A 27685-nucleotide genomic window follows, 5' to 3' on the forward strand; every position below is an offset into this window, starting at 1 on the left:
CCTGCTGTTCTCTAATTGGCCATCTGCTTTGCCAGGGGGCGGGCCTACAGCCTTCTCTTACATCAGCGTAGGGGGGAGGAATGCATGGAACACTTGGGTGCGTGCATGCATCATGCATCTCACACACACACACACACACACACACACACACACACACACAGAACTGGCACCCAGACTTGGAGACATGTTCATTGTTCATCAGAATTTTATGATTCTCAAATCAGCTTAAATGTAAAACACATCCAACTTTATGGCGTGAAGAGTATCATTAAAGGCCCCTATCAGCCACCTTTTTAACCAGACTAGGTGAGAAGTGTGTGTGTGTGTGTGTGTGTGTGTGTGCGTGCGTGCATGCGTGCGCGCGAGCGCGTGCGTGTGTAACTAGCCAAGCCTTCCTGCATGGATACTAACCAAAAGATAGCCAATCAACAAGCTCAACACAAAGCATTGAAACGCATGTATGTACAGTACAGGGAAAAAAAGGAGGGGGCCTAGTATAGAGCCCTGGGGGACTCCAGTCAACGTAAAGTACATAGGGCTTAAGTGGCTAAGGCAGGGCTAGCCCTTAGCTAACCACCTACATCCCCTCTGTCTCTCTCTCCTCAGATTACTGTGGTGTTTACTGGAGCTTTGAGAGACTTACCCACCAGGCCGTGCGTGAGCTCACACTGGCCCCCGTCACGTTAAAAAACAAAACAACACCCAAAAAAAAAAAAACACCCAAATCCTACCGGGCACGCTGCCCGCTCACGCAGTGGGCCGCCTTGGTGACTGTGCAGTGTTGCATGGACGAGGTTTGTGTGTGTGCACACAGTTAAATCCCGCGCGTTAATTTATCTCAGAGAGAGCGTGCACAAATATAAATAAATACACAAATTAACTTCACAGATTTCACAGTGCAGGCGTATCGAGCGGCCTCCCACAGTAGTTCCTCCCTCGACTCAAAAAAAAAATGCTCTTCTTCTCCATCACATCTCTCTCTCTTTCTGTCTCTTCACCAGTGTGAGGTGTCACTGGGCTCACTGCAAAGCTAGCACTGTTCGAACTCCCCCTCTCCTGGCCTGCTTTATTCTCCCCTGGCAAACACGTGCACTGCGCGCGCACACGCACACACACACACACACACACACACACACACACACACACCCATCTACATTTATACACACGCTTGAACCAGGCCAGTTGGAGTAAGACACACACACACACACACACACACACACACACACACACACTGAGCATGCAGGCCTACATTGTAGTCCCTGCCTCTGAGAAGAGCCAAAAAGATTTCTGCTGAGCCCTTACTTTTCTCTCTCTCGCTGGGATATTAATACCAGGAGCTGCCCTGGGTGGACACTGGATGTCGGGGCTAGAACAATGACAGTATTACAACATGCGCGGATGCCGCACAATAGAGACATGCTGCATTACTGTTAGTCCCTGACACACTGGGCGCCCAAAATGGCCTCACACACACACACACACACACACACACACACGCACACACGCCACTAACACACACGCCACATACACAAAGTGCCAACAGGCACAGACAACAACAGGGCAAACAGGGAGGCGCCTATGGAATCCTTGGGGTCTTAGGCCCTGATGAGATACATTTAGTATAAGTGGATTACCCTCAATACTGGCCAATCCCCCTCCACAGAGAGACAGAGAGAAAGAGGGGAAGACGAGAGACGGAGAGAGAAAGAGGGGAAGACACTCGCACAACCTACGCTGTGTGAGAAACAGAGAGAGAAAGTGAGGGGGAAGACAGAGATGGGGCGGGCGAGCGAAGGAGAGAAGACAGTCTGCAGAGGAAAAGAACAGGAGGGGGCAGATGTGTGTGGTAGAGAGGAACATGGAGGGGGGGGTAACGGAGGAAAAAGCCCTCGAGTTTTTTTCTTCCCAAATGTATATTAAGGATGCATCGGAGGGTTCCGACACACTGACCCCACAATGACCCCGGCCCCCTGCAGAAGATGACATGCAATGAATACATGTCACCTTTCGAAAAACAACACGCGTGTCGATGTGTGGGGGGCATTTGCCTGCTGAAGTGTGGACTGTAGAGCAACCTAGATATGACAAAATAACCCACACACTGTGCCTGCACCTATCTAAAATGTTTCCTGCATCTTCTCCCCCGACTCTCCAAAGATTTGATCCCGGCGCAGCCCCCCCCCTGTGCCCCTCCTACAAAGATATTTGTATCAGTTCCTTGTACGGGCCGGGAGGTGGAGGCTGTAGTGTTAATGATACGACAGAGGAAGAACGTTGGCCTGTTCAGTGCCATGTTTATGAGGGAAGTCATCAAATGGGCAAGTGGCTCTCTGAGAGGAATATTCCCCAACTGACGTGATGATCGGGGTGGGCGGGCGGGGGGGGGGGGGGGGGCATGGTTTGGCGTTCTGTGGGATCCCATGGCTCTCCTGTTCAAATGCATGCACTCCAATACACAAACTGAATAAAACATATGAGTGGGATGAGTGGGATCAGTGAATGTGTGTGTGTGTGTGTGTGTGTGTGTGTGTGTGTGTGTGTGTGTGTGTGTGTGTGTGTGTGTGTGTGTGTGTGTGTGTGTGTGTGTGTGTGTGTGTGTGTGTGTGTGTGTGTGTGTGTGTGTGTGTGTGTGTTACCTCTAGCGGACAGCTTCTTAGTGTTGATTATTTTTGCGGCATACTCCTGTCCCGAGGACTTCTTAACACATCGGCGCACCACTGAAAAAGCTCCCCTAAGGAAAAGAGACAATAAGACCAAGGAAATCAGTTCTTCTCTCTTGCAACTTTCACACATGACAGTGTTATTATGCACACAATTTGACACAAGGCATCATCGCCGACTTAATACAACCGTAGACAGCGATGCTTTTATTAGCAGCAGCGTCCAGAGTCCGCTGTAGATTATCCTCAAATTGTCTCAAAATCAGTTTTTAGATTACTTAGCAGATGGCCAAGTGGCTCTCTGTGGAACCTTAATCAGGGCCTTATCCAATGACACATTCATTTTCCCCCCAAAAATGCCTACATTGAATATAATCACACAGTGGCCATTTTGCCCGTATATCATACTTGAATAGACATGTACTGTAATAATTCCAATCGGAACCTCTCCCTCCGCTACGGCTCCAAGATGAGGTTCCACGCAGCTCGGTGCCGTTTGAGCAGGACATTTTCGTATATTTTCCACTATGCATGATTCTTACCATTTTCCGCACATCGTAAAAGAAAATCTTAACTGACGGGTTGAAACAAGTGTTTAAATCGCTTAAAATGTCAGCCTGTGGCCAGTCAACCCCCGTCCGCATGCGCAGTAAGATTGCATTGGGAAAACATGGCCACAGGCTGACATTTTAGGCGATTTAAACACTTGTTTCAACCCGTCAGTTAAGATTTTCTTTGCCGCTAGAAGTTAAAACATCTGAGAGCAGTGCAGAAAACCTTTACTTTTTGGATACGATGAGAACGGTAAGAATCATGCATAGTGGAAAATATTCGAAAATGTCCCGCTCAAACGGCACCGAGCTGCGTGGGGCTAGTACTGTAAGAGCATAATGGCCGCTGTGTGATATGGTCAATGGCAGGTCTCTCCATCCGAAATTCTTTCACCAAAATAATCTTCACCAAGGAAATGCAACCAGAAGCTCTCGGCTGTGCCATACAGTCCATTATGTATTGTGTGGCGATTGTTTATCTTAACGAGTGCATCGCACAGAGATGGAAACATAACAGAATAATGATATTCAGTTATGTGTCTGGACAGTTTTATACGTGCACATCATGGAAAGGTCAGCGCAGACGTTAGTCAGCGGCGGGGCAAGAAGATTATTCAACTATTCAGTCCAAGATACTTAAAAAGTAGCAGAGTGTCCTGGTGGTTAAAGCCACTGACCGGCGTCCTGGAAAAGTTCAAAAAGGTTCAATTCCTGCTGCAATAATGTGTCCTGGAGCCTCTAAGACAGGGAGGGGTCTTCAACATTTTTCAGGCCAAGGACCCCTTAGCTGAGAGGGAGACGAAGCAGGGACCCCCACTACATTGCGTACAATTGTGTTGCAGATTAAACATGTCCATAGATTTCATAGATACAGCTATCAGTGTTGTGTGAATTAATGCGTTTTGTTTATTTCAGACATTTAACCACTGAACCCCTCAATACTTTGTAAACTTGACCGTTGGCAGTCTGTACTTTATCTGCTCTTTTTTCCCTCTACACCAAACCTCTTGGACGAAAATAGCCGATCTTCAAGCACACAACGCCTCGGAGCGTGAGGCGTTGTGAGCTTGTAGATCTGATATTTTTGGCTAATGTACCCCTCAGAATAAGGATTCTAGTGTTGAAAAAAATCCATATCACACAAAGGTTTGGCGGACCCCCTGTAGTAACCATGAGGACTCCCTAGGGGTCCCGGACCCCCTGTTGAAGACTCCTGCTCAAAGACACTAAATGCCTAATTGCTCATGCATCGGGTAAGACACACAAATCATACTAGTAAGGTACAGTACATAGCATGCCTCAGATGAAAAGACTAGTAGTTCTCATTTTTTGGTAAAGTAATACTATGTTATGAATTGAATGATGACTGCATCACAGGTTCAATATAGCACCTCTAGTGCAATACACACTAGACCTACTAGTACAGTACAGTCAGAGCCTTTGCCTTCATGTGATATGTAGGGCTGCAACTTCAAGACTGCACTCCACTCCCCCAGCACAGCACTCTGCACTTACTGTCAATTATTTAAAAGAGAATGACAGGTGACAGAAATATGCTGCTTGCTTTAAAAAAGTCATATGAGGGGAATGTAGAAAAATCAAGATGGAAATGGTTGCACAAAATGTGCCGGCCCTGGGCCAGTGGTCACTGGTCAGGTTCCAGTGGATGTGAAAACACAGCCCTGCCCATGCCTCCACCATGGTAAACTGGGGGGGGGGGGGGGGGGGGGGGTGGAGGGGGGATGTGACAGTTGTTACACAGCTACAACCATGGAAACCAGGTGTGTGCACCACGGAACAATCACCGGGCATTGATTACTGTCAATCACTGGGGGCACAGAGTGGAGAGAGGAAGCAATAGTAGCAAGAGAATTAGTGGGGGGGGGGGGGCGGTTGATTTCATGGTGGGGGCCAAAGCCGCCCCCTGCATGCTGTCGCTTTGCTTTAAAACAGCAGGAATTACAAGAAGAAAGCCTCTATCGGCCAAATAGAAGAGAGACAGAGAGAAAATCTGATGCTAATGATGATGATGGCCCCGTTTTATCACCATCATCAAAAAAAAAATCTCGCCACAACAATCCCTTTCACACCACATCAAACCCCCCCCCCCCCCATAATAATATTAATAATGCAGCGGTGCAGCGTGCATAACGCTACTATAACACGATGATGACAACGTATTTATTGATAACTGGTGACGACAAGGCCAGCTGCGGTGTGCTGCTGGGGGGGGGGGGGGTAGGGGGAGGAGGAGGAGGAGGAGGAGTGGGGGTTATTATACTGCAAACCCAAAAAAAAAACGATAATAAATGCACGGCCTAATAATCCTTATCAATAGATCTTAAGGTGGGTCTAACGTTACTCAACACGGTCACACCAAATCATCTGCAGCTGCTTGGGAGAGAGAGAGAGAGAAACGGTCGGCCTAGCACAGACCTAAAGCCTCTAGTAGTCTCTCTAAACCTGCATACACACACTCACTCACACACACAGGGCTGTGTCACACACACATTATACACAAACACACACACACACACACACACACACGAGGACAGACAGTGCAGCAGCTATACCGACAGGCTATACATACACGCGTCGCTAGGTTTTATAGACAAGCTATTACGTTGTATAAATAACATCTATATCATAAAAGTTGATTTAATCCTCTAGCTAAGATGGGAGATCACTGTCTTAAAGGGGATTCGTAAGGGGGGGGGCTTGGTTCAGCGTTGCTGCTGCTGCTGGCTGCGAAACGCACACAGCATTTTTTTTTAAAATAAATAAAATAATATTAATACAACTTTCATGAGCGACGGTTTCCTTCGTTGTTCTTTTTTACTTGGGTCTATATAATACGGGCCTGAAATGCATGCAGACGTCCGAAGTGTGTTCGGACAGGAGCGATAACGATAAAGATACGAAGTGTTCTTCTGGGGGGGGGGGCGGGGGGGCAGGGGGGGGTATTTGGTATGACAGCTTCGTCTTGGAGGTGGTGGTGGTGGTGGTCCCACCAGCGGGGTTAACATGAGGAGGAGGAGGAGGAGGAGGGCACCAAATGTCACAGAGGGGGCTTTTATTATAGCTCCTCCAAGAGGAGACAGAACCAACCCCCCTGACACATTACAATAAAAACATAAATAAACACATAACAAACCAATAAGCTGATGGACATTATTTCAAACGCAGGGCGTTAACATACAGCCAACATTCACCCTCAACCACCCCAGCACCACCGTTAGCTTAATGCCCACCACAAGACCAGAAGGAGAGGTATAGCCTTCTTTAGCCAAGTTAGCTTAGCTTACTTCATCAATGCATTATCAACGGGGGCTTGGCTTTAGCCAGTTTAGCTTAGCTACTTTATGCATGCATATCAACGGGGGGTTTTGTAGCAGCCAGCTAAAGGCTAGCTATAGCTAGTAGCAAACCCCAAGCACAAGCAGCAGCAACGTTTTTACTGCGGGGGAGAGGAAGATAAAGCTAAAAAAGACACCCTCCACAAAAACGACTGGTAAGAGAAATAACAGACCTACAAGCTAACAGCGACGTGTTTAACACGTCGCTGTTAGCTTGTAGGTCTGTTATTTTTTTCAAGTATAACGCGACACACTGACTGACTGACTCCCCTTGCTTTTTTTTTTTTCACTGCTTACTTTCCCAGCTCCTCGTAGAGTTGGTATTCGTCGGTGAACCTGGTGGAAGTGACGATGGTCGTAGCCATGGCTGTTGGTGTCGGTGGTGACAGTAGGAGAAGCCGTGTCTCTGTCTCTGTGAGCCCCGGGGAGGAGGAGGAGGAGGAGAAGGAGGTGGTGGTTGGTGGTGGAGGTACGACAGCGGGCTCTGGCTCTCCGTACGGGGGATCCTTAGGGGAGGAGGAGGGTTAGAGAGCCTTGGCTTGGTGGAGGAGAAGAACCAACACCACACTGACTGACTGACTGGCTGGCTGGAGCACCTTTCTCTCTCTGACAGCAGAGAGGGGCTGAGGGAGGGAGGGAGGGAGGGAGGGGAGAGAGAGGGGGCGGGGTGAGGGAGGGAGGGAGGGAGGAGTCTACTAGATCCTGACTAGATCCCATGGCCAAGAGGGGTGGCCCGGTGCTATGATTGGTTAATCGGTTGTCACGACAACTGTTGATTCTTTTGACTGGACAAGTTATTTTTTGCGTGCGTGCGTGTGTGCGTGTGTGTGTGTGTGTGTGTGTGTGTGTGTGTGTGTGTGTGTGTGTGTGTGTGCGTGCGCGTGTGTGCGCCAAATTGTATTGGAGAGGAAAAAGAAAAAGAAAGAAAGACATTTAATTTGTTTTAATATAAATTCATAAATTATATATATATATATATATATATATATATATATATATATATATATTATATACCCTATTTTGGGGATGTAAAAAAATGCTGATCTACAAGCTGGAGCGTGTACATCAGGTGGGACACAGACAGAAGCTATTTGTACATTCACAAAATTATTGGCAATATGTTTTGTATTGTATTTGTATTATACTAGAAGTTCACATCTAGTACAGGCGGCCCTCACACCTACGTCTCACCGCCAATCCGACTGATATGCTCATATATGGAGGTCTCTGCATCTGTCAGTCCTTGTCCATTTTATGCCCATATATGGAGATCTCTGTATCTGTCAGTCCTTGTCCTTTTTATACCATATGGATATCAGTGATGTCATCAGTATATGCCCATTTATGGGCACGTTGATATGGCTATTATATGGAGATTTCTGTATCTGTCAGTCCTTGTCCCTGGCTGACAGGAAATAGGGGGAGAGAGATGGGGAGTGACATGCAGCAAAGGCTGTCGAGACTCGAACCCGCGGCATGCTGTCAGGCTACACTGAGCCTAATATAGGATTGTATGCTGATGAATTGAGTACAATGGACCACAATGGAAACAAGCCCCCTGGGGCTTTTTGTGTTATCCTTTTAGCATAACCTTTGACTGTGCTATACCTGTACAGTTAACAGCCATGTTAATAAAGTATTCAGTCAATCTGAATCAATCGATCAATCCATCCCCTGAATATTTGCATACCCATTTTAGCCTCTGTCAGGAGGGGGGGGGGCAAGATTTTGTCATGGGGGGAGCAGGGGGACAAAAAAAACACCATCTGGAAGTGCACAGCATGGTATGGTTAACTTGGTACCCTATGGAAATAATACCAGTAAGAGAATCCTTTATACCAGAGAGTTGCATAAGGAACTGAGTCAAGCATATATATAGGCTACAGATAATGTGGCCGTTATATCTGTAAGTGGCAGGTGGGCTGGGCTCACAGATCAACACATTGTCAAGAGAGACAACACTATTAATCTACTGTCACCATTAAGGCTAATACAGTGCAAATACATCATCCTATAAACATATGAACACTGAATAAAAACGGCACTCCATCTGCAAAGTAGCCTACTTAAGACAATAAAACAATTTAACTAGCAGACAGTTGCAAAGTAAGTGAAACAAACAATGTAACTATTAATGTAATATTCCATGTAAGTGTCACAGCTTGCTTACATGTTATATCCTTCACACACACATGTCAAGGTGACAGATAGACATCTTACATGTTATATCCTTTACACACATGTCAAGGTGATAGATAGACAGTCCTTATTATTGTAGTTTGATTGATTTTCAGAGGTAAAAACTATGCTTGTTAACTCCTGCAGAGCAGAGCAGAGATCAAAGAGAGAGAGCTCCATCCATGGTGGTCACTTTATTAACACCTTGTTATACCTAGCAGGCTTTCATTTCAGACACAATCTATTTACAATGCCTATTGCCACTTGTATGCGAATGACAAATCTGTATGAGAACTCAACAAATAGCTAGATGAATCATCTAAAATATATATACATCTTCTTTTTTTCATTTTGACTTTTTTAATTTGTATTAATCAATAGATCAGAACTTGGCTGGCCAATCGGGGGGGGGGGGGGGGGGGGCAAGTGCCCCACCTACCCACCCACCCCCCCTATAAAATCGCCAATGGGGATACCATACATATTTGTATTTACTAGCAACCTGCTGGGAACGCATGCTGGGAACGCTGGGAACGCATGCTGGGAACGCTGGGAACGCATGCTCGCGTGCATGCGCCCCTTTCGGTTCTAAAATGCCCTCTGCGTCCTTGTATTACAGATTTGTTGTCCCCTCAAAATGTTTTATTAATTCATCAAATTATGTCTATTGTTACAATATATTTTTTATATAAAATTGCTGTAATCCTCAGCTGTTTCCCTGACTACCAGCTAACCAATCAGAGTGCAACTATTCCTTATGGTTATGGGATCTAGCCTAGTATACCACTGGAGACCATAGGCTGGAGGAGACAGGAGTGGTGTGTGCGTGCGTGTGTGTGTGTGTGTGTGTGTGTGTGTGTGTGTGTGTGTGTGTGTGTGTGTGTGTGTGTGTGTGTGTGTGTGTGTGTGTGTGTGTGTGTGTGTGTGTGTGTGTGTGTGTGTGTGTGTGTGTGTGTGTGTGTGTGTGTGTGTGTGCGTGAGAGAGAAAGGGGTAATGCTCGCGAGAACAGCGGTATACCTAAGACTCCGGTATTTAAATAAATGCAGTGAGAATGTGTGAGGTGGCGGTGTTGATTTTTGTTGGCTTACAGACAAATGATTCCTCTTGTTCGGACAGTTATTTGCACCTGGGTCAGGCTCAGGGCACATTGGAGCAGATGCCACCCATTTAAACTACCTTCTCTCCTGCAGAGTGTTACAGAACAAGTATTAAAGAAGTACAGGACGTGAAAGTATAGCATTTAGCATCACTGGTTGAGATGCAGCCCGATGTGTCCCACCTCTCTGTCAGCGCACTGCTACTGCAGTAGCAAGGCAAGGCAGGCAGACACACACACACACACACACACACACACACACACACACACACACACACACACACACACACACACACACACACACACACACACACACACACACACACACACACACACACACACACACACACACACACACACACACACACGCAGCCAAGGATCAATATTGATCAATGCAGGTCCGCTCTCAGACAGTAGGCTATTCTGACCCACTGATTTGCCCTGCGTGTATGTGAAAGGGAGCCAGAGGGAGAGAGAGAGAGAGAGTTTGTGTGTGTGTGTGTGTGTGTGTGTGTGTGTGTGTGTGTGTGTGTGTGTGTGTTGTGTGTGTGTGTGTGTGTGTCAGAGAGACATCGAGGGAGAGATGGAGAGAGAAGCAGTGGGAGGGGACGGGATGGGGGATAATGTAACTGCTGTATCAAATTTCCACCTATGTTTTTCCACGGCGTGAAGGCCGGAGTTCAGTGGCGCTAAAAGATGATGTCACAGACATCCAGAGTGCTTTCGCTAAATCTTTAATGTGGCATTAGAGAGAGAGGCCATCAGAGCAGAGGGGCATGGGGGAAGGGAGCTGTGTGTGTGGCGCGCGCTCGTACACGCGCTGTGTGTGTGTGTGTGTGTGTGTGTGTGTGTGTGTGTGTGTGTGTGTGTGTGTGTGTGTGTGTGTGTGTGTGTGTGTGTGTGTGTGTGTGTGTGTGTCACTGCCAGCTCAGCATTCTTTGCCTCAGTCATGGAGAGGTAGAGAGGTAGACACAGAGAGAGAGGAAGGCGAGAGAGAGAGAAAGAGAGACAGAGAGAGAGAAAGAGAGACGGAGAGAGAGAGAGAGAGAGAGAGAGAGAGCAGGGGCAATTCTAGGATCAGACCTTTAGGGGGGCTCAGCCCCCTAAGCCACTGGATAACAATTAATACATTACAGCATTAGTTATAATAATACAATACAACACAATATGCATACGGTATACCTCTGGAGGCCCTGCTGCCCCATTAAGGAGAGTTAGAAAAGGAAAGTGTCTCACTGTCTCAAAACAAAACTGCACTGATGGGAAATGTGTATGGAATGGATAATATATTATGAACTGATCCATTCCAGACACAAGGAGAGAAAATGAAAGGGGCTTTTTTTAATAGGAGTATCAAAAGGAAAGTAGTCAAAGTACTGATGGGAAATATATTTAAGGAGGACAGGACAGCTGACCACGCCTGAAATGATATGAGGTTACACAATCCAGACAGAAAACCATATCTTTGGACAAGCCAAACTGTGGTCAGAATGACAATGAAAGTAACCTTTCCCAATGAGCTTCAAACCCCAAACCTGCGGCCATACTGTCACAATAAGTGGGGAGACTTAATTTCAATTGTACATTTATATATATATGTTTTAGCTTATTGTTTTAGGAGTGCTGACATTAAATTTAGGGGTGCTTGAGCTCCCCTAAAAATGATCTGACGCCCAGGAATTCCACGTAGGGAAAAAACAAATCTTATCCACTAGCCTAAACGGGAATTCCCCCTTGGGCAGAGGAGATATTAGGCTTTTTTGGTCCTCATCAGGCAGAGGCTCCTCTGAGCCACTATACTGCTACATAAGTGAGTGAGTGAGTGAGTGAGTGAGTGAGTGAGTGAGTGAGCGAGCGAGCGAGCGAGTGAGTAAAGGAAAGCACCAGCTCAACATCTTAACCACTTAAGCCCTAATTAAAAAATGGAATCACGTGGACCTCAGCATCCACATCCACACGGTAACGATGTGGCTCCAATGTGCATCCCAGACTTCATGTGACAAGCCTGTGATGTCAGTCGTCTGCTGTGTGATGTCAGTCATCTAATAGTCAAGGTGGGATTCCTCACTATAGGGCTGGGCAATATATTTATATTATATTGATACTGTGACATGAGATTAGATATTGTCTGGTATTTTACATAATCGTAATATTATGATATGGATAAAGCGTTTTCTTTCCTTTCACCGAAAGAGAACAAATAGCAGATATACAAGCTCACAATGTGTTGCATTGCGATTGCGTTTTGAGTCTTGTGAGCCTTTGAGAAACACAAGAAAGAAATGACATAAAAGTAAATATTGTGATGTTCGATTTTGTCCATGTGATTATCTAGTCATTTCAGAAGTGTTCTATCGCACAATGGGATTAGCCAGCCGACATGCTATGAACTTAGCAGGGAAGCTGATGTGAAGGGCCTGTTTGGGGATGGATGGCCTCTGATGTACTGTAGCCTAACTGTCCATGTTGAATGGCGGCATTTGTGCCAATTGGCAGCTTCTCTCTTCAAAACAAAACAGCCCTGTTTACTTTGCATCATGTTCAACGAGGAGTTATTTGCCCTGTGAACAGAGAGCACTGTGACTCGGTAAAGCATCTCAATATGTCACACACGCACGCACACACACACACAAGCATGCACGCACGCAGGCACGCATGCACGCACACACGCACAGAGAGAGAGAGAGAGAGAGAGAGTACATAGGAATGTGATCTGATCTGATCTGATCTGATGTAGAGCTAATTAATACATGGTAGCTTTTGGTGGAGATGCCATTAGGCTAGCCAGACGGTAATAATAATATTACTATGTCGTGCATGTGGACATATAACCTAGAAACAAACACACACACGCACACGCACACACACACACACGCGCACACGCACACTCACACGCACACGCACACGCACACGCACACGCACACGCACACGCACACGCACATCCATCTATCTCACTCCTTTTCTGTGCACTCTGAGCACACACACACACAGCTGAAAGTGTTCCAGTCTCTGGCGTCCTCCACCTCGCTCCCTCTCGCCTCCCATCGTTCTCCTCCTCCTCCTCCTCCTCCTCCTCCTCCCGCGGTGTGTCTTCAAGTGGGTATTAAGCATAGCGTCGCTGTCAGGCAGAAACCTCCTATCACCATGCTTTAACTTCTTGTGTTTTTTTTCCCGTAAATTCATGCCCTGCTACTTGATCATACTACAGCGTCAAACAAAGGTATACAGCAGGGGTCTTCAACGTTTTTTTTAAGGCCAAGGACCCCTATAGCTGAGAGAAAGATGAAGCAGGGACCCCCCCACTACATATTGGATTCATGTTAAATGTGTGTCTTTAGACATTGAACCACTTAATACCCTCAATACTTTGTGAACTTGACCTTTGGCTCGGTACTTGGTCTGCTCTTTTTTCCCTGTACACCAAACCTCTTCGCCGAAAATAGCAGATCTACAAGCTCACAACGCGTCGCAGACACGTTGTGAGCTTGTAGATCTGCTATTTTCAGCGAATGTTCCCCCCCAGAATAGGGATGCAATAAAAAAGTCCCTATATCACACAAAGATTTGGTGGCCCCCCTGGAGCATCTCTGAGGACCCCCTAGGGGTCCCAGACCCCCCGGTTGAAGACCCCTGGTATATAGTATCTAAGTAGCAGATCCGCAAGCTCGAAACGCGGCGCGAAGCGAGGCGTTTCGAGCTTGTAGATCTGCTATTTTTAGCTTCCTTTTTTCTTTTTCTTTTTTCCTGAAAAGTAACAGTTGTTTTGGACATACGAGGTTTCCACGCGACAGAGGCGGTAGTGTGTGTGGTATAGGGGTGAGATAACAGAGGCTGAGGAGTTCACGGTTACATAAGCAGTGTGGAGGCTGAGGAAGAGGAGCAGAGGCAGCGGGGTGAAGCACGTAGGAAAGGCAGGCCAGGAGGAGAGAGAGACACCAGAGAGAGACAGAGAGAGAGAGAGAGACAGAGAGAGTGAGAGAGAGAGAGAGAGAGAGAGAGAGAGAGAGAGAGAGCAGTGGTGGAAGAAATATTCAGATTTATTTATTTTATTTACTCACGTAAAAGTACAATGTAGAAATACTCTTTTACAAGTAAAAGGCCTGCATGCATTCAAATGTTCACTTGAGTAAAAGGACTAAAGTATTGGCACCAAAAGTGAAAGTACTCATATACTGTATGCAGAGAATGTCCCATTTCACACGTTTTCAAATGCATAAAATGTATTAATTAAAACCTTTTGAAAATAGCTGATCTACGAGCTTGTGAGCTTGTAGATCGGCTATTTTTCAAATAGCCAAAGTATAAAAAACGGGGGGCGAAGTGGTTAATGTATGCTTTGTAATAATAATCAATATCTAAGTATATAAACATGAATCATTGTGGTGGAGTAAGGTTATATTTGCCTCTGAGATGTATTAGAGTAGAAGTAAAAGTATTGAAAATTGGAAATACTCCGTTAAAGTAAATAACGCGAAATTGTACAGTACTCGAGTAAATGTACTTTACACCGCTGGGAGAGAGCCTGCTCCTGCCTCCGTTTGCTTCACCCAGCGTAACATACAAACATGCACACTCGTGTTTGTGCACACACGCCTGCACACATCAAACACACACGCCTGCACACACAAACACATTGTATTATCATGCTTGTGAGGACATCAACATTTTTAGGATGACAATTGCATAAAGGCAATCTTTACTAATTTCTTTGGTCATTTAATTTGAACCCTAACCCGGAGGTGTCCTGCGCTGACAGTAGTCGATCTACAAGCTCACTGCGATCCGTTGTGAGCTTGTAGATCTGCTATTTTCTGTGCACGACACTGGCGTGCGACTATAGGTATAAATAAGACATAACTCTTAACCTCTAAACCTAATCTCTAAATGCCTAATCCTAATCCTAACTGTGAAACAATAATTTCTCTTGTGAAGACAGGACATTTGTCCAGACAATGTCCTCTTCTGAAATTCTACTATACTGTGGCTGCATGGGGACATTTGGCCCTCACAAGTATAGTATAATACCAGTACACACACACACACGCACACGCACACACACACACACACACACACACACACACACACACACACACATGCACACACGCACACACGCATACACACACACACACGCGCGCGCGCGCGCGCACGCACGCGCGCACACACACACACGCTTACGCCCACATACAGACATAGACACAACTGCTCCAGCAGGCGGCTATTGCAGAGCTGCGTGAATGATAATATTTTTAAACTATCTTTGCATGATGCCACCGATGCTGTACAGTATATCCACATGTTAAAGGAGTAGTTCACCCAAAAAAGTACTTACTTTCTATCAATTACACACCCCATGAAGCCTTGAATTCATGGAGATTGTTTTGTTTTTCTCGCATTCCTAATCCAATAATTTGATAACCGGCGGACTCTCCGGTAGGAGACTCAATGGAGACTCTTTGAGTCGACATTAGCATTGTTCCGCCGGTCATCAGATTATTCTCTTAGGAATGCGACAAAAACTAAAGAATCCCCATGAATTCAAGACTTCATGGGGTGTGTAATGGATAAAAGATAAGTAATGTTTTGGGTGGACTACTCTTTTAACCACTTTCAACTTGGCGTCCCTATTATGGGCGTGTCTTTATTTAAAAGATGATTTGAAACAAACATTTAACTTGAAATAATAATAATTTTCAACAATTTCCAAACCTTTTCAAAAATATCGATAACTTTCTTTGAACGATTGCTTTGATAACGTTCAATCATGATTTTGCAGTCATAAAGGTAATAGAAACAGACATTCGACTAAACAATTAGTGCTGTTGTGGATCTTGGTGCTGCTTCTGACACTGAGGGCCATACAATTCTATTACAAAGATCAGGAAAAAAACACTGGATGGGACTGTCCGTCTGGTAAGGGGTTTAAATCATGACAGAAAGTACTTTGTCTCCATTGGAAACTGTGTGTCTGAGCAGATGGCCATGACCTGTGGAGATTAGGGGTCCATTTGGGACCTCTCTCATGCAATCTCTATGCTTCCTATAGGCCAAATACAAAATAGCTTAAGTAGCCCAGTGGTTCTCAACCTTTTCAGGCCACGACCCCCAAAAATAATCATATTTGAACTGGGGACCCCCCACCCTGACAACAAGCACTTGGAATTGTAAGAGTTGAGACATAACATTTTGTTTGACTCTGTTCCACAGATAAACATTGTGAATGTTGATTGGCTATTTGAAAAAATGTTGCCTCTTTCTTGTATTATTTGACAATTGGGCCAATGTTTGACCAGTTTTTATAGTATAGTTTGTTGATTACTTTTGACCCTGGGGGTCCTTACCCACAGCTTGAGAACCACTGAAGTAGCCTACCATAATTATGCAGACGATGCACAAATCTACATATCACTCACACCAGGTGACAATGGTCCTGTTAAATCTCTGTGTCACGGCATCAAACAAATCAATGACTGGATGCGACAATATTTTCTCTGACTAAATTGATATAGACTAATGAGAAAATTTTCTTTTGGAGCACGGAAGGAAATAATGTTGACTCTCAAATTTACTCCCTCTCATAACTAAGAGTCAACCCAGAAATCTTGCCATTATCCTACATTTGTGACATCAAATTGGTAACTTTGTCAGCTTCCTTCCATCTAATAAATATTGCAAGTGTCAGAGAAATAGTGTAGGAATAATGTGCAAGATCTAGACCAGGGGTCTTCAACATTTTTCAGACAAAAGGACCCCTTAGCTGAAGCACGGACCCCCATTACATATTGTATGAAATTGTGTTGCAGATTAACTTTTTCATACATTTCATAGATATTTTCATAGACTTGTATGACTTGTTTGAAGGGTTGTGTTGGATTCATATTGTGTATTTTCAGACAGTTAACCATTTAAACCCTCAATACTTAGAAAACGTGTACTTGGTCTGCTCTTTTTACGCCTCTACACCAAACCTCTTTGCTGAAAATAGCATATCCACAAGCTCACAACGAAGAAAAAATCCTATCACACAGAAATGTGGCGTCCCCCTGTGTTTCTATGTTGTGGTATTGCTTCTTTTACTTAAGTAAAAACACTTCTTCCACCACTGCCTTCTAGGACCATTATAGGATTTGTGGGGCTGGCCTAGCTACTGGTTGTCCCAAGAGTTACAACAAAACACAGTCAAGCATTTTGTGCCACAGACCTAATAACCTCCCAGATGATATTAGACAAGCCCTGAACTCCGACCATGTTTATTAAGTCAAAGCTGGGGGGTGGGGGGGGGGGATTAGTTACTGTCAAACCTCCACCAGTAACTCACCCAGATTCTGTACTACGTCCGGAAGTGAAGAGACCCTTCCCAATGTTCCTATGATTAGACCTTCAAATCATTGCTGTTGCCGGGCAGAAACTCCATATTCTAACCTTTTGTGTTTTTTTGTAAATTAATGCCCTACTCTACTTGATCGTACAAAGTCACACAAAAGTATCAAAAGCAGCAGATCTGCAAGCTCAAAACAGTAGTTCTGCTGCTTTTTTTTAATTAGAATCCTGAAATGTATGAGGTTTCCACCCGACAGAGACTAAATGTAAAGATGATTATCCTCTGTTGTCAGTAAGGACTGTCAGTTGGGTAAATAGGCTGCTATGCCATCTGTATCTGTTACATAATCACAATTGACAGAGGGGCCAACAGCTGGTTAAGGGGATTGACAACCAGGAACAATTCTCTGCGGCTACTGTTGCAATTTCTTTCAGCAAGGCACTAAAGCAAGGCACTAAACAACCAGCACCACAGTGTGGGTGTGTGAGACAAACCAACCAAACACACATCCCAGTTTAAACCCATACACAGTCAACCATACCCACCTTGCTTCAAGTACCCCAAATGTGAATAGATGTTCCACTGCCACCATAAATGTACATACCTGCTAAATTGGAAGGCTGCATGTTATGTACTAATACTTGTATTACTCTCTACTGAGGCTTCAAACACATGGGAACATGGTACATTGCCTCCCCCATCTGTTCATCAGGCTCAACTGCATCACTTTCACGGGTTCTGTACAAGTCAATAACGCTGCCATAATCTAATTTAAACTATTTTTTCAAAGAATGTTGGCTGTTATACATACAGTGGATTATAAAAGCAGTATATTAGTATATAATGTGAAAACTGCCCAAAGGATAGTAACTATTTAATCTGTTACAATAATTATTATTTCCACAGTGGAGTGAAGACCTCAATTTGGATCATTTAGTGAATAAAAATCCCCAAACACATGTTTTGCTCTTCAATTACTTATCTCTGCATTTTGTTTGATCTCTCTCATCTCTGTGTCAGAGGAGGCATTGTGGTGGTCAACACCACTGGCACTCAACCTTTCTTGATGCATCAAGCATGGTGTGGCCATAGCTGAGTCGTTTGTGAGCCGGCCTGGGCAGCCAGAGGCCTTGGTTGTTGTAGGTTTGAGTCCAGGTATTGTCGATTTGTGTCCCTGAGTCAGACTCTTGACCCCTAATTGCTGCCCGAGCGCCGTAAAATAGTTGCTCACTGCGCCTAGTGATTACAGGATGGGTAAATGCAGAGCACGAAACCCAAGGTTTTGAAGAAAATAAATACCATGACATTTTATTAATTATTTTACATTACATTTTATGTTATTAATATTATACGGGGTATTATAATAATTATAATCTTTGTGTTTTGCCAGTTATTTGGAGTCTCCCTTGCAATATCCTCATGGCCCACCAGTGGGCCCCAGCCCACAGGATGAGAATCACTGGTCTCTCCTGGCCAAAGGTGGGGATTTCTCCAGCAGCACTGACTGCAGTTCAGGGAGAAATGGTCATGGAGATGTGGGAAAATTATTTATTAAATCATCAATCGTCGATTCACCTCGTCGAGCGATCGTCGATTAACCAGAATTTGCTATTTCTGGTACAAACTGCATAGTAGCACCTACTGTAAGACAATCAATTCTGACGTCCAGCCTATCTACCAGTCCTTGTTCACTCTTGTGGTTTGATTGATTGATGTACTTTATTTAGTAAGACATGAGAATGGCAGTACATGGAAGTACAAATTCACAATACAAGGTCTACTAAACTGGGAGTCTCATTAAGCACTAAGCTTTTTTAAGATGAGATCCCCATGCACACAAATCATGATGACATATAAGAGACAGACAGATATACACACTACTATACAGAATGTCATACAATCAGTTTACAGGTTACTGGTATGAAGAGTGAAAAATATGTACAAGAGAAGAAAGAGAAAGGGGGGGGGGGTAGGGGGGTAGATTAGGACTTGGGGTAGGTTAGACTTGGACAGGGGCCATTTTAGAATTGCAGCCTCCTGAAGGTGTATCTTTAGGGCAGTTTTGAAAGTGAGTAGGGTTTTACACTCCTTTACTCCTTTTGGTAGGGCATTCCACATTTTTGATTAATAGCATGAGAACGAGTTCATTCCCTTTGTTGAGCCAAATCTGGGTTGAACATGATTTGTGGAGCTGCCTCTGGTGTTATGATCCTCCTGTGAATCGTTTTATTTTTTATTTTTGTTTAATTTCTTTTTATTTTGTTATTTTCATTAACATTTTGGAAGTATTTTGACAAATACAATCCCAATGTTGTGGTGTATCTTGAAGACCAGGCCCATAGCAAGTTGCTGTACTCTGTCCTCAACCCTAAGCCATCCAATCCTAGCAAAATGAGCAGGGGTTAGATGGGTTTTGTGATTGAGGCCAAGAAGTAGCCTTACAAGTTTGTTTTGGGATGTTTGGAGCCTTGTTTTTAAGGTCTTGGAGGTGTTGTGATACCTTGAAGTGCATGCATAATCATAATAACCTTGTATGAGGGCCCCTGCAAGAATCTTCAGAGTATTCTTACTGACTACTAGACGATCAATCCTCCACAAATAGCGTGTTCTTTGGTTGAGCTTTTTGATCGCTTTTTCTGCGTTTTTGTTACCGGAGAGGTTTGCCTCCAAGATGGAACCCAGATAGGTAATTTCCTCCTTTCTTGTGATAACATCATCACCCACTTTGATCGTGAAACTCTCAGCCTTGCTAAGGTTAGGACTGGACCCAAAGAGGATGGATTCAGTTTTACCCAGGTGTAATGAAACACCTGGGTGGGTTGTGGTCGCAGGTACCTGGTGGTTGGAGCTGGGAGGCCATCTAGCTCTGATCTGGAGCACCTGGGCCCAGTGCTCTCAGGGCTAATAAGCCTTACATGCCTTAATCCTATATTAAAATCGCCTAGTGGTTGGACCCCCGGGTTATCTGCAAAGGGGCGGAGTTTGGGTGTTATCGTTTCTGTCTTATTCTTTGTTCCAGCAGACCACATGTCTAATTTCCTACACATTTAGCCTACATATAAGGCGGATTAGCCAGGGATCCTTTTAAAAGCAGTACATTCTCCCTTGCACTCTTTGATTTGTTTGTTTGCATCCATAATACCATACTTTACACACATCTACTCACTTACACAACTGACTTTGCAGACTAACACACTCCATAACCATTTTGCTATTTGTTTTTTGTCTTTGTGTATTTAATAAATGTTCATAAGATATCCGTGCATCCCTCTCTTTTGTCTGAAGACTGAGCCAGGTTCACGACACAATGCTGAAAGATTGTCCTGAAAATACTGGTGCTTAAATTAATCAAACAACACAAATGCTCAACTTTAAGATATGAACCTCCCATGTACAGTATTTTCCATGACAACACAGTGAAAAGCAGTAGCGGTTTAAACATTTGTGGACAATGACATGAATACACCCAAACCATCTTGGGTACTGAGTGTCTGAATATTGGCCTCACAAATTGCACTTCCTTCTAGACCTGTACCCCCATGCCCGTACCAGTAACTTCCTACAGTCTGCTCCATAGACCTGTCAGAGAGAAAGGCCACTGTTCACCTAGAATCTGATGAATAGTGTCCATCATTGTTTGGTTCTTTCTATATGCAGAGATCAATATTTCTGTTGGTTTTAATTTGAACTGTTGCCGTTTCACTCGTCGATGGACAGGATTGTCAGAAGAAACCACGTTCCTGGGGAAGTCCATCTGTGAAGCAGCAGAACAGGAAGAAACAGGACAGAAGATTCTGGAATTGTTGTCTTCTGTGTGTGTTTATGAAACATTCACCTTTAATGTTGACTGCAGGGTTGATGACTGGGAACACAGAACGTATCAATGTGATGTACTACTGGACCTATACTCATATGTGAAGATATTCAAGAGACTCAAACAGGCAGAAGTGTTCTTCCAACATTACAACCAGTTTATCAGTCAGCTCCTGCAGTCTGGTCCATAGACCTCTCAGAGAGAAAGGTCTCCCTCCCCTAGAGGTGCTGAAACTAGCAACAAGAGAAGAAGCCAGTAGAGCTGAGATGGAGGTCAAAGGAAGAGAATGAAGTGAGGATAATTATCTTCCTTCAGTGTCTACCCTACATCTCAGGCTAATGCGTTTCCTTTCATTTAATATTTGTCTACATATAAAAGCTCAAAGCTGTCTAACTTTTCTAAAGATAATGAAGTATGATTAATGCACTTCTGGTGCACTGAATTTACAAGAGCCAAATATAATTTTGCATTATTTTATATAAATAATGATAAAATACACACAGAGAGAGAGTAAGAGCAAGAGTAAGAGCTCTCTCTTTAACACAAAGAGCTGTGCAGCAGAAGGAATTATAGTGCATGATATTACCAATCATGAGCAAGAATACAATCAGAGAATTGATGAGTCAGAGAATGTGTGATCTCTGTAGTATACTATTGTGTGCAAGCATGATTCACTGCTGAGTTGTGTGATATATCAGAACAACTTCAACTTCAGCTTTATTGTCACGTAGATCACAGGTTTCTTTTCTTTTCAAGCTACCATCATTTTGTAGTTTTCAGGAAAGGGAAAGAAGTGATAGAATGAAAGAACAAGGTAAACAGTAAACAGATCAGATATTCAACTATTCCTGATATTAAACTAGAGTGAAATATACGCAGCCCATACTGTACAGCTACAGCAGTGTTGTGGGCTGAGAAATACAAGTTTAAGCATTAAGATACGTGTACTTAACTCTGTTCCTTTGACCAGCATCTCAGCTCAATCGGTTTCCTCCCTTGGACCAGACTGCAGGAACTTACAGTACTGGACTGGTAAACTGGTTGTAATGTTGGAAAAACACCTCTGCCTGTTTGAGTCTCATACTTCTTTACATAGAAATATAGGTCCCTTAGAACATCACATGATACCCCCAGCGTAACCAATCATCATCCCAGTTAACAAAGGGGAATGTTTCGTGATTACACAGAGACAGCAATTCCAACATAATGAGCTTCCCTAGGAATGTGTTTTGTTTTGACATTCCTGTCCATCGACGAGTGAAACTGCAACAGTTCAAATGAAAACCAACATAAACACAACTAAAGACCTTTCTGTTTGCCGCTGCCTTTGAATGAGTTATTCTTCTTTTTTCTCTTTCCCTTTCTCTTCTGCACTGTAACTGTACTGCTCAAAGAAATGTAGGTATATATTTTTTTTACTTATTTTGTTTTATGCATCCTAATGTCATTTAATAATGTTATAATTGTGTTGCCTTTGCTTGATGTTCTGTGTAAAGCACATTGAATTGCCTTGTTGTTGAAATGTGCTATAACATATAAAATTGCCTTGCCTTGCCTAGGACGGCGCCGGCCCTATTTGGGGCCATGCATGTCGGGAACGATGCAAGTTGTTTCATTTATACTGCTTCTTCTTTCGGCTAATCCCCAATGAGTCCCCACAACGGATCATGTATCCATATTCTTCTGTTTTCTGTGTCTTTCCCTGTGGCTCCTGCCACCTGCATGTCGTCTCTCACCGCATCCATAAACCTCCTCTTTGGCCTTCCTCTTTTCTTAACTGGCAGTGCCATTCTTCAGCGTCCTTCTCCCAATGTACCCCTCATCCATCCTTTTCACATGTCCAGATCATCTCGACCTCATCTCTCTTGTTTTATCCCCAAACCTTCTAACCTGGTTTGAACGTAATCATCACCTCGTCACTCCTAATGAGAATCGTAGCATCCTCAATTCTGCCACCTGTCTTTCTGTCAGTGCCACCGTTTCCAAGCCGTACAGAATGGCTGGTCTCACTGCCGTCTTGGACATCTTCCCCCTCACTCTTGCGGCACATGTTGTTATACGAAACTCGGCCAATCAGTTAGGTCGACGGGTTGGGAGAACCAATCAGGGACCTATACTGGCTTAACGGCTCAAACGTGGCGTGACACTCCGCCAATCTGTGAAGACGACGGTTTGGGTTGGCCAATCAGGGAAGCCAATGCATAACAATCTCCTCGTATTTCTTCTTCTTTCTCAGACCTGTGGGCCGACAGATACAGATATCCGTGATTTCTTGGTTCTCTGAAACCGTTGGTCCGTCCAAACAGCAAGTGCTGGCTCTGTCTCTCACCGTCCCAGCCTAAGATAAACAGCAGCACAGGGAGCACGGTGGCGCAGTCGGTACGCTGTCGCCTCACAGCTAGAAGGTCCTGGGTTCCATTCCCGCCGGGGACGCTGTGGGCGCTGGGGGCGTGTCTTCTCCTCCGCGTCATCAGCGCCCATACCCTAGGTGGGGTTGGCGAAAGGGCCTACTCTGTGTGGAGTTTGCATGTTCTCCCCGTGTTTCCTAGGGTAGTTAATACCCTCACAAAAACATGTAGTAATCCTGGTCGCTATACCGCCTCCCCCATGACAGCCGGGGCGCCTGATGGAGGGGAAAGGGAACTGGTTGGAATAACGTGTTCCTTCCACGCGCTACGTCTAACCAGGGAAACTCCCCCCTGACCCCCTGACCTTCTTGTCAGGTGACAAGAAGGTCAGTTGGCTCTCAAAAAAAAAGAAGATAAACAGCAGCAGCAATAACTCTCCAAGAGACTCTGGGAGAGTTACGGGATAAAAGGGGAGTTCTGCTCAGCTAAGGGTCTGGATGCTCTTCAGTAGGTCTGGTTTGAGAAGATCAGGGCTCTCCACGTCGGGGGCAGCTGCAGTGTCGGGCCGCATGGCTGGATCCCAAGAAAAAGTCAGCAGAGCTGCAGGGACCAAGTTACATTCAGCAAGGGCTACTTCTTCAGACTCTTGTAGCTTGTGAGCTCCAGGAGCAATGAGCTCAAAGGGCTGCCAGCCGTCCACCAGGGACTCCCGTACAAAGCTAAACAGCGCCGGCATCCGGTCCCAGGCGTAAAAAGTTCCTTGCAGCAGATTTCCATCAGGTAGTCTGATTCTCAGCACGGTGTAATTGTGTTTGCTTCTCTCTCTCTGCTCCTGCTTCTCTCTCATCGCCTTGGTACGCATCATGGTGACCTTATCCACCAGCTCGCTCCTCTGCTGCTGCTCCCTCCTGAGTTCCTCCGCGGTCAGGTTGTAGAACTCCGGAGGCAGCTCGAAGCGTGCAGCGTTAGGGGAGGGTCTGAAGGCCTGGGGCCGCCTGTCCAGCTGGGCTCTGACCGGCTCCCCTCTCTGGAGGCGATCCATCCTCTCCAACATGAGCTCCCGGGCGGCTGCAGTCTGCTCTGGTAACACCAGGAACTCCTCGTCCTCCTCTTGTCCCTCCACAGGGATCATAGAGCTCTGAAAGCCCAAGGCCTGCAAAAACTCTCTACTCCCCTCAACACAGTGCACCTTCTCCTGGAACACCTTGTTCCTGATTTTAATTTTCCTGTACTTCTCTTCTGTAGGGTTCTTGGACACATTTTCAACGTACTTGTTTATGAAGTCCACAGCAGCCTTTGTTTTGTCTCTGTCTTTGTTGAAGGTGTGTATCATCATAATAGAAGCCTCCACCGCATCCTGCTTGCATCTCTTCGAAATGGCCTCTTTGAGGCGTATTTCTCTGTCACTTTTAGTTAAAGTTGCTCCAGTAAGTGGACAGGTAAAGGTCAGTGGACAGGTAGAAAACAGAGAGAGACGAGCAAAGTCCTTCACTGGTACTTGGGATCTCCCTGCAGCTGCAGCCTTTTTGGCTGCCGCTGCAGCAGCCTCCGCCTCTAGCTCTCTTTGCAAGTGTTTCCTGAGGGCGTCCTGAGAAGTGTGGACCTTTAGACGTTGTTGTTGGATCCTGGCCAGGGCTGCTGCTCCTGCCACCCTCTGTGCCACGTCATCAGTGGGTGCTCCTGCCACCCTCTGTGCCACGTCATCAGTGGGTGCATAGCGAGGATCTGGACTTTCACTGCTCTGCCCCACCTGGGGTTCTGCGCTGCCATCGGACAGTTTCTTCCCAGGTCCTGTAAATGTGGGTTTGATGACGTCACGTACACTAATTCCCCGCTCTTCTCTCCTCTCTATCTCCCTTCTATCTCCATACTCTTTCTCCCTTCTCTCCTCTCTGTTCTTCCTCTCACTTTTCCCTTTCACTTCCTTTACATCTACATCTCTCCTTTCCCAGTCTTCCCAGTCTTCCAGTTTTATCCACCTTCTTCCTTTCTTCCCCATTTCACTTAATAGTTGATGGTACAAAATCACACATGAACACTGATGTTATCAGATCCTACATCCCCTTAATATCTACATTTACCTGATGTCACACACAACACAAATCATTGCCTCTAACAACGCCGATTTGCACAGGCCCCATTGCAGTCCAAACCGCTGCCCCAAACAAAAACAGTACTGCCAGTGTGTTTCAGCTTGATGGCGAAGTGGGGAAGATGAATTAAGGAACTTTTGACAACCACAGCAATCAGGATAGAGGCGGAGCAATGTGTCTCTCCAGCTCCACTCCCTAGCCCAACGACAACAACAAATAGGCCTATATGGTCACCTCTGGCATGATGGCAGCGTCCTACATGTATATCCAACATGGCTACGCCAATTTGCCGAATCAAGACTTCAAAACAGGACTCCACAAACCAATGGATAACGTCATGGGTAAATCTGACGTCAGCATGACGGATATAAAAGCAGCAGTCAGAACGACACAAGTAATTTCTCTAAACGCTGATCACGATTGTCTGGCATCAAAGGGGGACATGGCTGCCACCATGATTGACACAGAAGGAGCCCCAGCGCCAACGGTCATTCCCTTCTTCCCAACATTTCAAAGTTATTTGGCCATGGGAAATCAGTTGTACCAAAAGGGGCACTATATCAAAGCTATAGAAAGCTATTCCATGGGATTAATTCTCAAGGTGGATGACAAGTACTGCCTCGCTGCACGATCTAAATGTTTCCTGAAGATGGGGGATCCCGAAAATGCTTTAAGAGACGCTGAGGCATCTCTTAAAGAAGACAAGACATTTTACAAGGGATTGCACTATAAGGCAGAGGCACTGTACACCATGGGGGATTTTGAGTCTGCACTGGCGTGTTACCATAGGGGACGGAAACTGCGTCCAAATGTGGCCGATTTCAAACTCGGCATCCAGAAAGCAGAGGAACCTTTGGAAAAGGTTGTGCAGGCGAAACCTTCCGGCGTTATTCATCACTTGAAGAGTGACAAAGAATATCTTGAGAAGTTGCTTAGGGATCAAACCATAGTAAATGATAAGACGGGTGGTGGTAAGAAATTAAAGGAGGACGTTGTGAAAAGCAAATCCTATCTTGACACACGCACTGAATTTTGGAAGCACCAGAGATGGAATAAAACCCGTCACAAGCCACCTACAGTGACTCATTTTGAGAGAGCCGCAGACCATTCCGACACGTGGCGGAAAGAGAAAGAGGATCTGATTAAGCAAAGGCAGTTGTTAACTGGAAAGTTCCACAATGCACAGCAGAAGATTAAATCTCTGGAGGAACAGCTTAAAGTGGCCGCAAACAAGATCGATAACTCTAATAACACCCTCACCTCACTCCTGAAGGACACCAGAATTGATCTGAGAACCAAAAATATTCAATGGGAAAGGGAACAGAGAGAGAGCAAAGAGAAATTGTTGCAAAAGCTGCATGAGACGCAAGCGAGCAGGGACAAGGAAAAAAGGGAAATACAGGGGAAAAAGCAGTCTTTGGTTAAGGAAAAGCAAGATTATCTTAGAAAGCTCCACTTGGCACGGCTGGCGATTAAAGATCTCGTGGAACAGAAGGAACAAGCAGATCATGTGGTCCGGGAGACGAAAAGCACTCTCCTCTGGAACTTAGGTGAGCTGGAGATAAAGTTCATCAGAGAGCTCCATCGGGTTGATATGGTTACAACGGGGCCAAAGGTTCTCAAACAGTGTTTTGCTAAACTTGACTTAAAAAGAACAAGACTAGGTGAAACCTACAAGTCTGTTACAGTTTAAGGACACCTTGACTTGTTTTGTTTTTTGTTATTTTGTGTGAAATGTAGTCATGCATTAGCCCTTTATAGTGTACACCGACAGTAGACAATGGAAGTAAATCCCTGAATATTTCTCAGATATTGTGAATATTTTTTAGAATTGAGCATTGAGATGACTGACATCATAGGTGACTGAGATCCACACAGAATTCACACTGTTATTAGACCCTGTTTTTCCTTACTCACTGAGATCTAAGGACGTGGGTGTTTTTTTTTTGTTAAATGTGGTTCTTTTGAAATTGTAAACTTTGATCAAGGGCTAGAGAAAAAGCCCCCCTTAAGCCTGATATATATACATATACACACACTGCTTTTAATGAGCATGACATCGGCGCAACTTGGTTGGTTGTAACGTATTTCACAGGTTCTGGATTTGTCTCCATATGCTACGGCTCGGTTTCAGATAAGATTTTTAGAACCTATTTTGGGCCCTGTTCAGGAGGTGGTACTAACCCTGTGTTCTGAGAACCAGAAGTTATACTTTTAAACTCTATTTTGATGTAAATATTTTCCCTCTCTTTTCCGGATTATTCAAATCA

At 44.9% G+C, this 27685-nt stretch overlaps 2 protein-coding genes across 14 annotated transcripts in view; both read right to left on the reverse strand.

The window, feature by feature from the left end:
* LOC308104825 (calcium/calmodulin-dependent protein kinase type II subunit gamma) overlaps positions 1-7159 on the reverse strand; it is a 74071-nt gene extending 66912 nt beyond the window's left edge. For all 13 annotated transcript variants that reach the window (XM_080455365.1, XM_080455370.1, XM_080455364.1 and 10 more), the window contains exons 1-2: positions 6865-7159; positions 2637-2731 (exon numbers count right to left, since the gene is read on the reverse strand). In XM_080455365.1, the coding sequence (XP_080311491.1) occupies positions 2637-2731; positions 6865-6932 (163 nt within the window). In that variant the 5' untranslated portion in view covers positions 6933-7159. The remainder of the gene's footprint in view (positions 1-2636; positions 2732-6864) is intronic.
* Positions 7160-23803: 16644 nt separating this feature from the next.
* Positions 23804-25321, reverse strand: LOC308105146 (UBX domain-containing protein 6-like; the record flags this gene model as incomplete). The annotated part of the gene is made up of 1 exon (XM_080455777.1): positions 23804-25321. One exon carries the CDS (start codon positions 25319-25321, stop codon positions 23804-23806), a length of 1518 nt encoding a protein of 505 aa, XP_080311903.1.
* Between the last annotated feature and the right edge of the window lie 2364 nt (positions 25322-27685).

Source organism: Gymnoscopelus braueri, assembly GCF_963280865.1.
Source record: "Gymnoscopelus braueri genome assembly, chromosome: 17".
NCBI classification, from domain to species: domain Eukaryota; kingdom Metazoa; phylum Chordata; class Actinopteri; order Myctophiformes; family Myctophidae; genus Gymnoscopelus; species Gymnoscopelus braueri.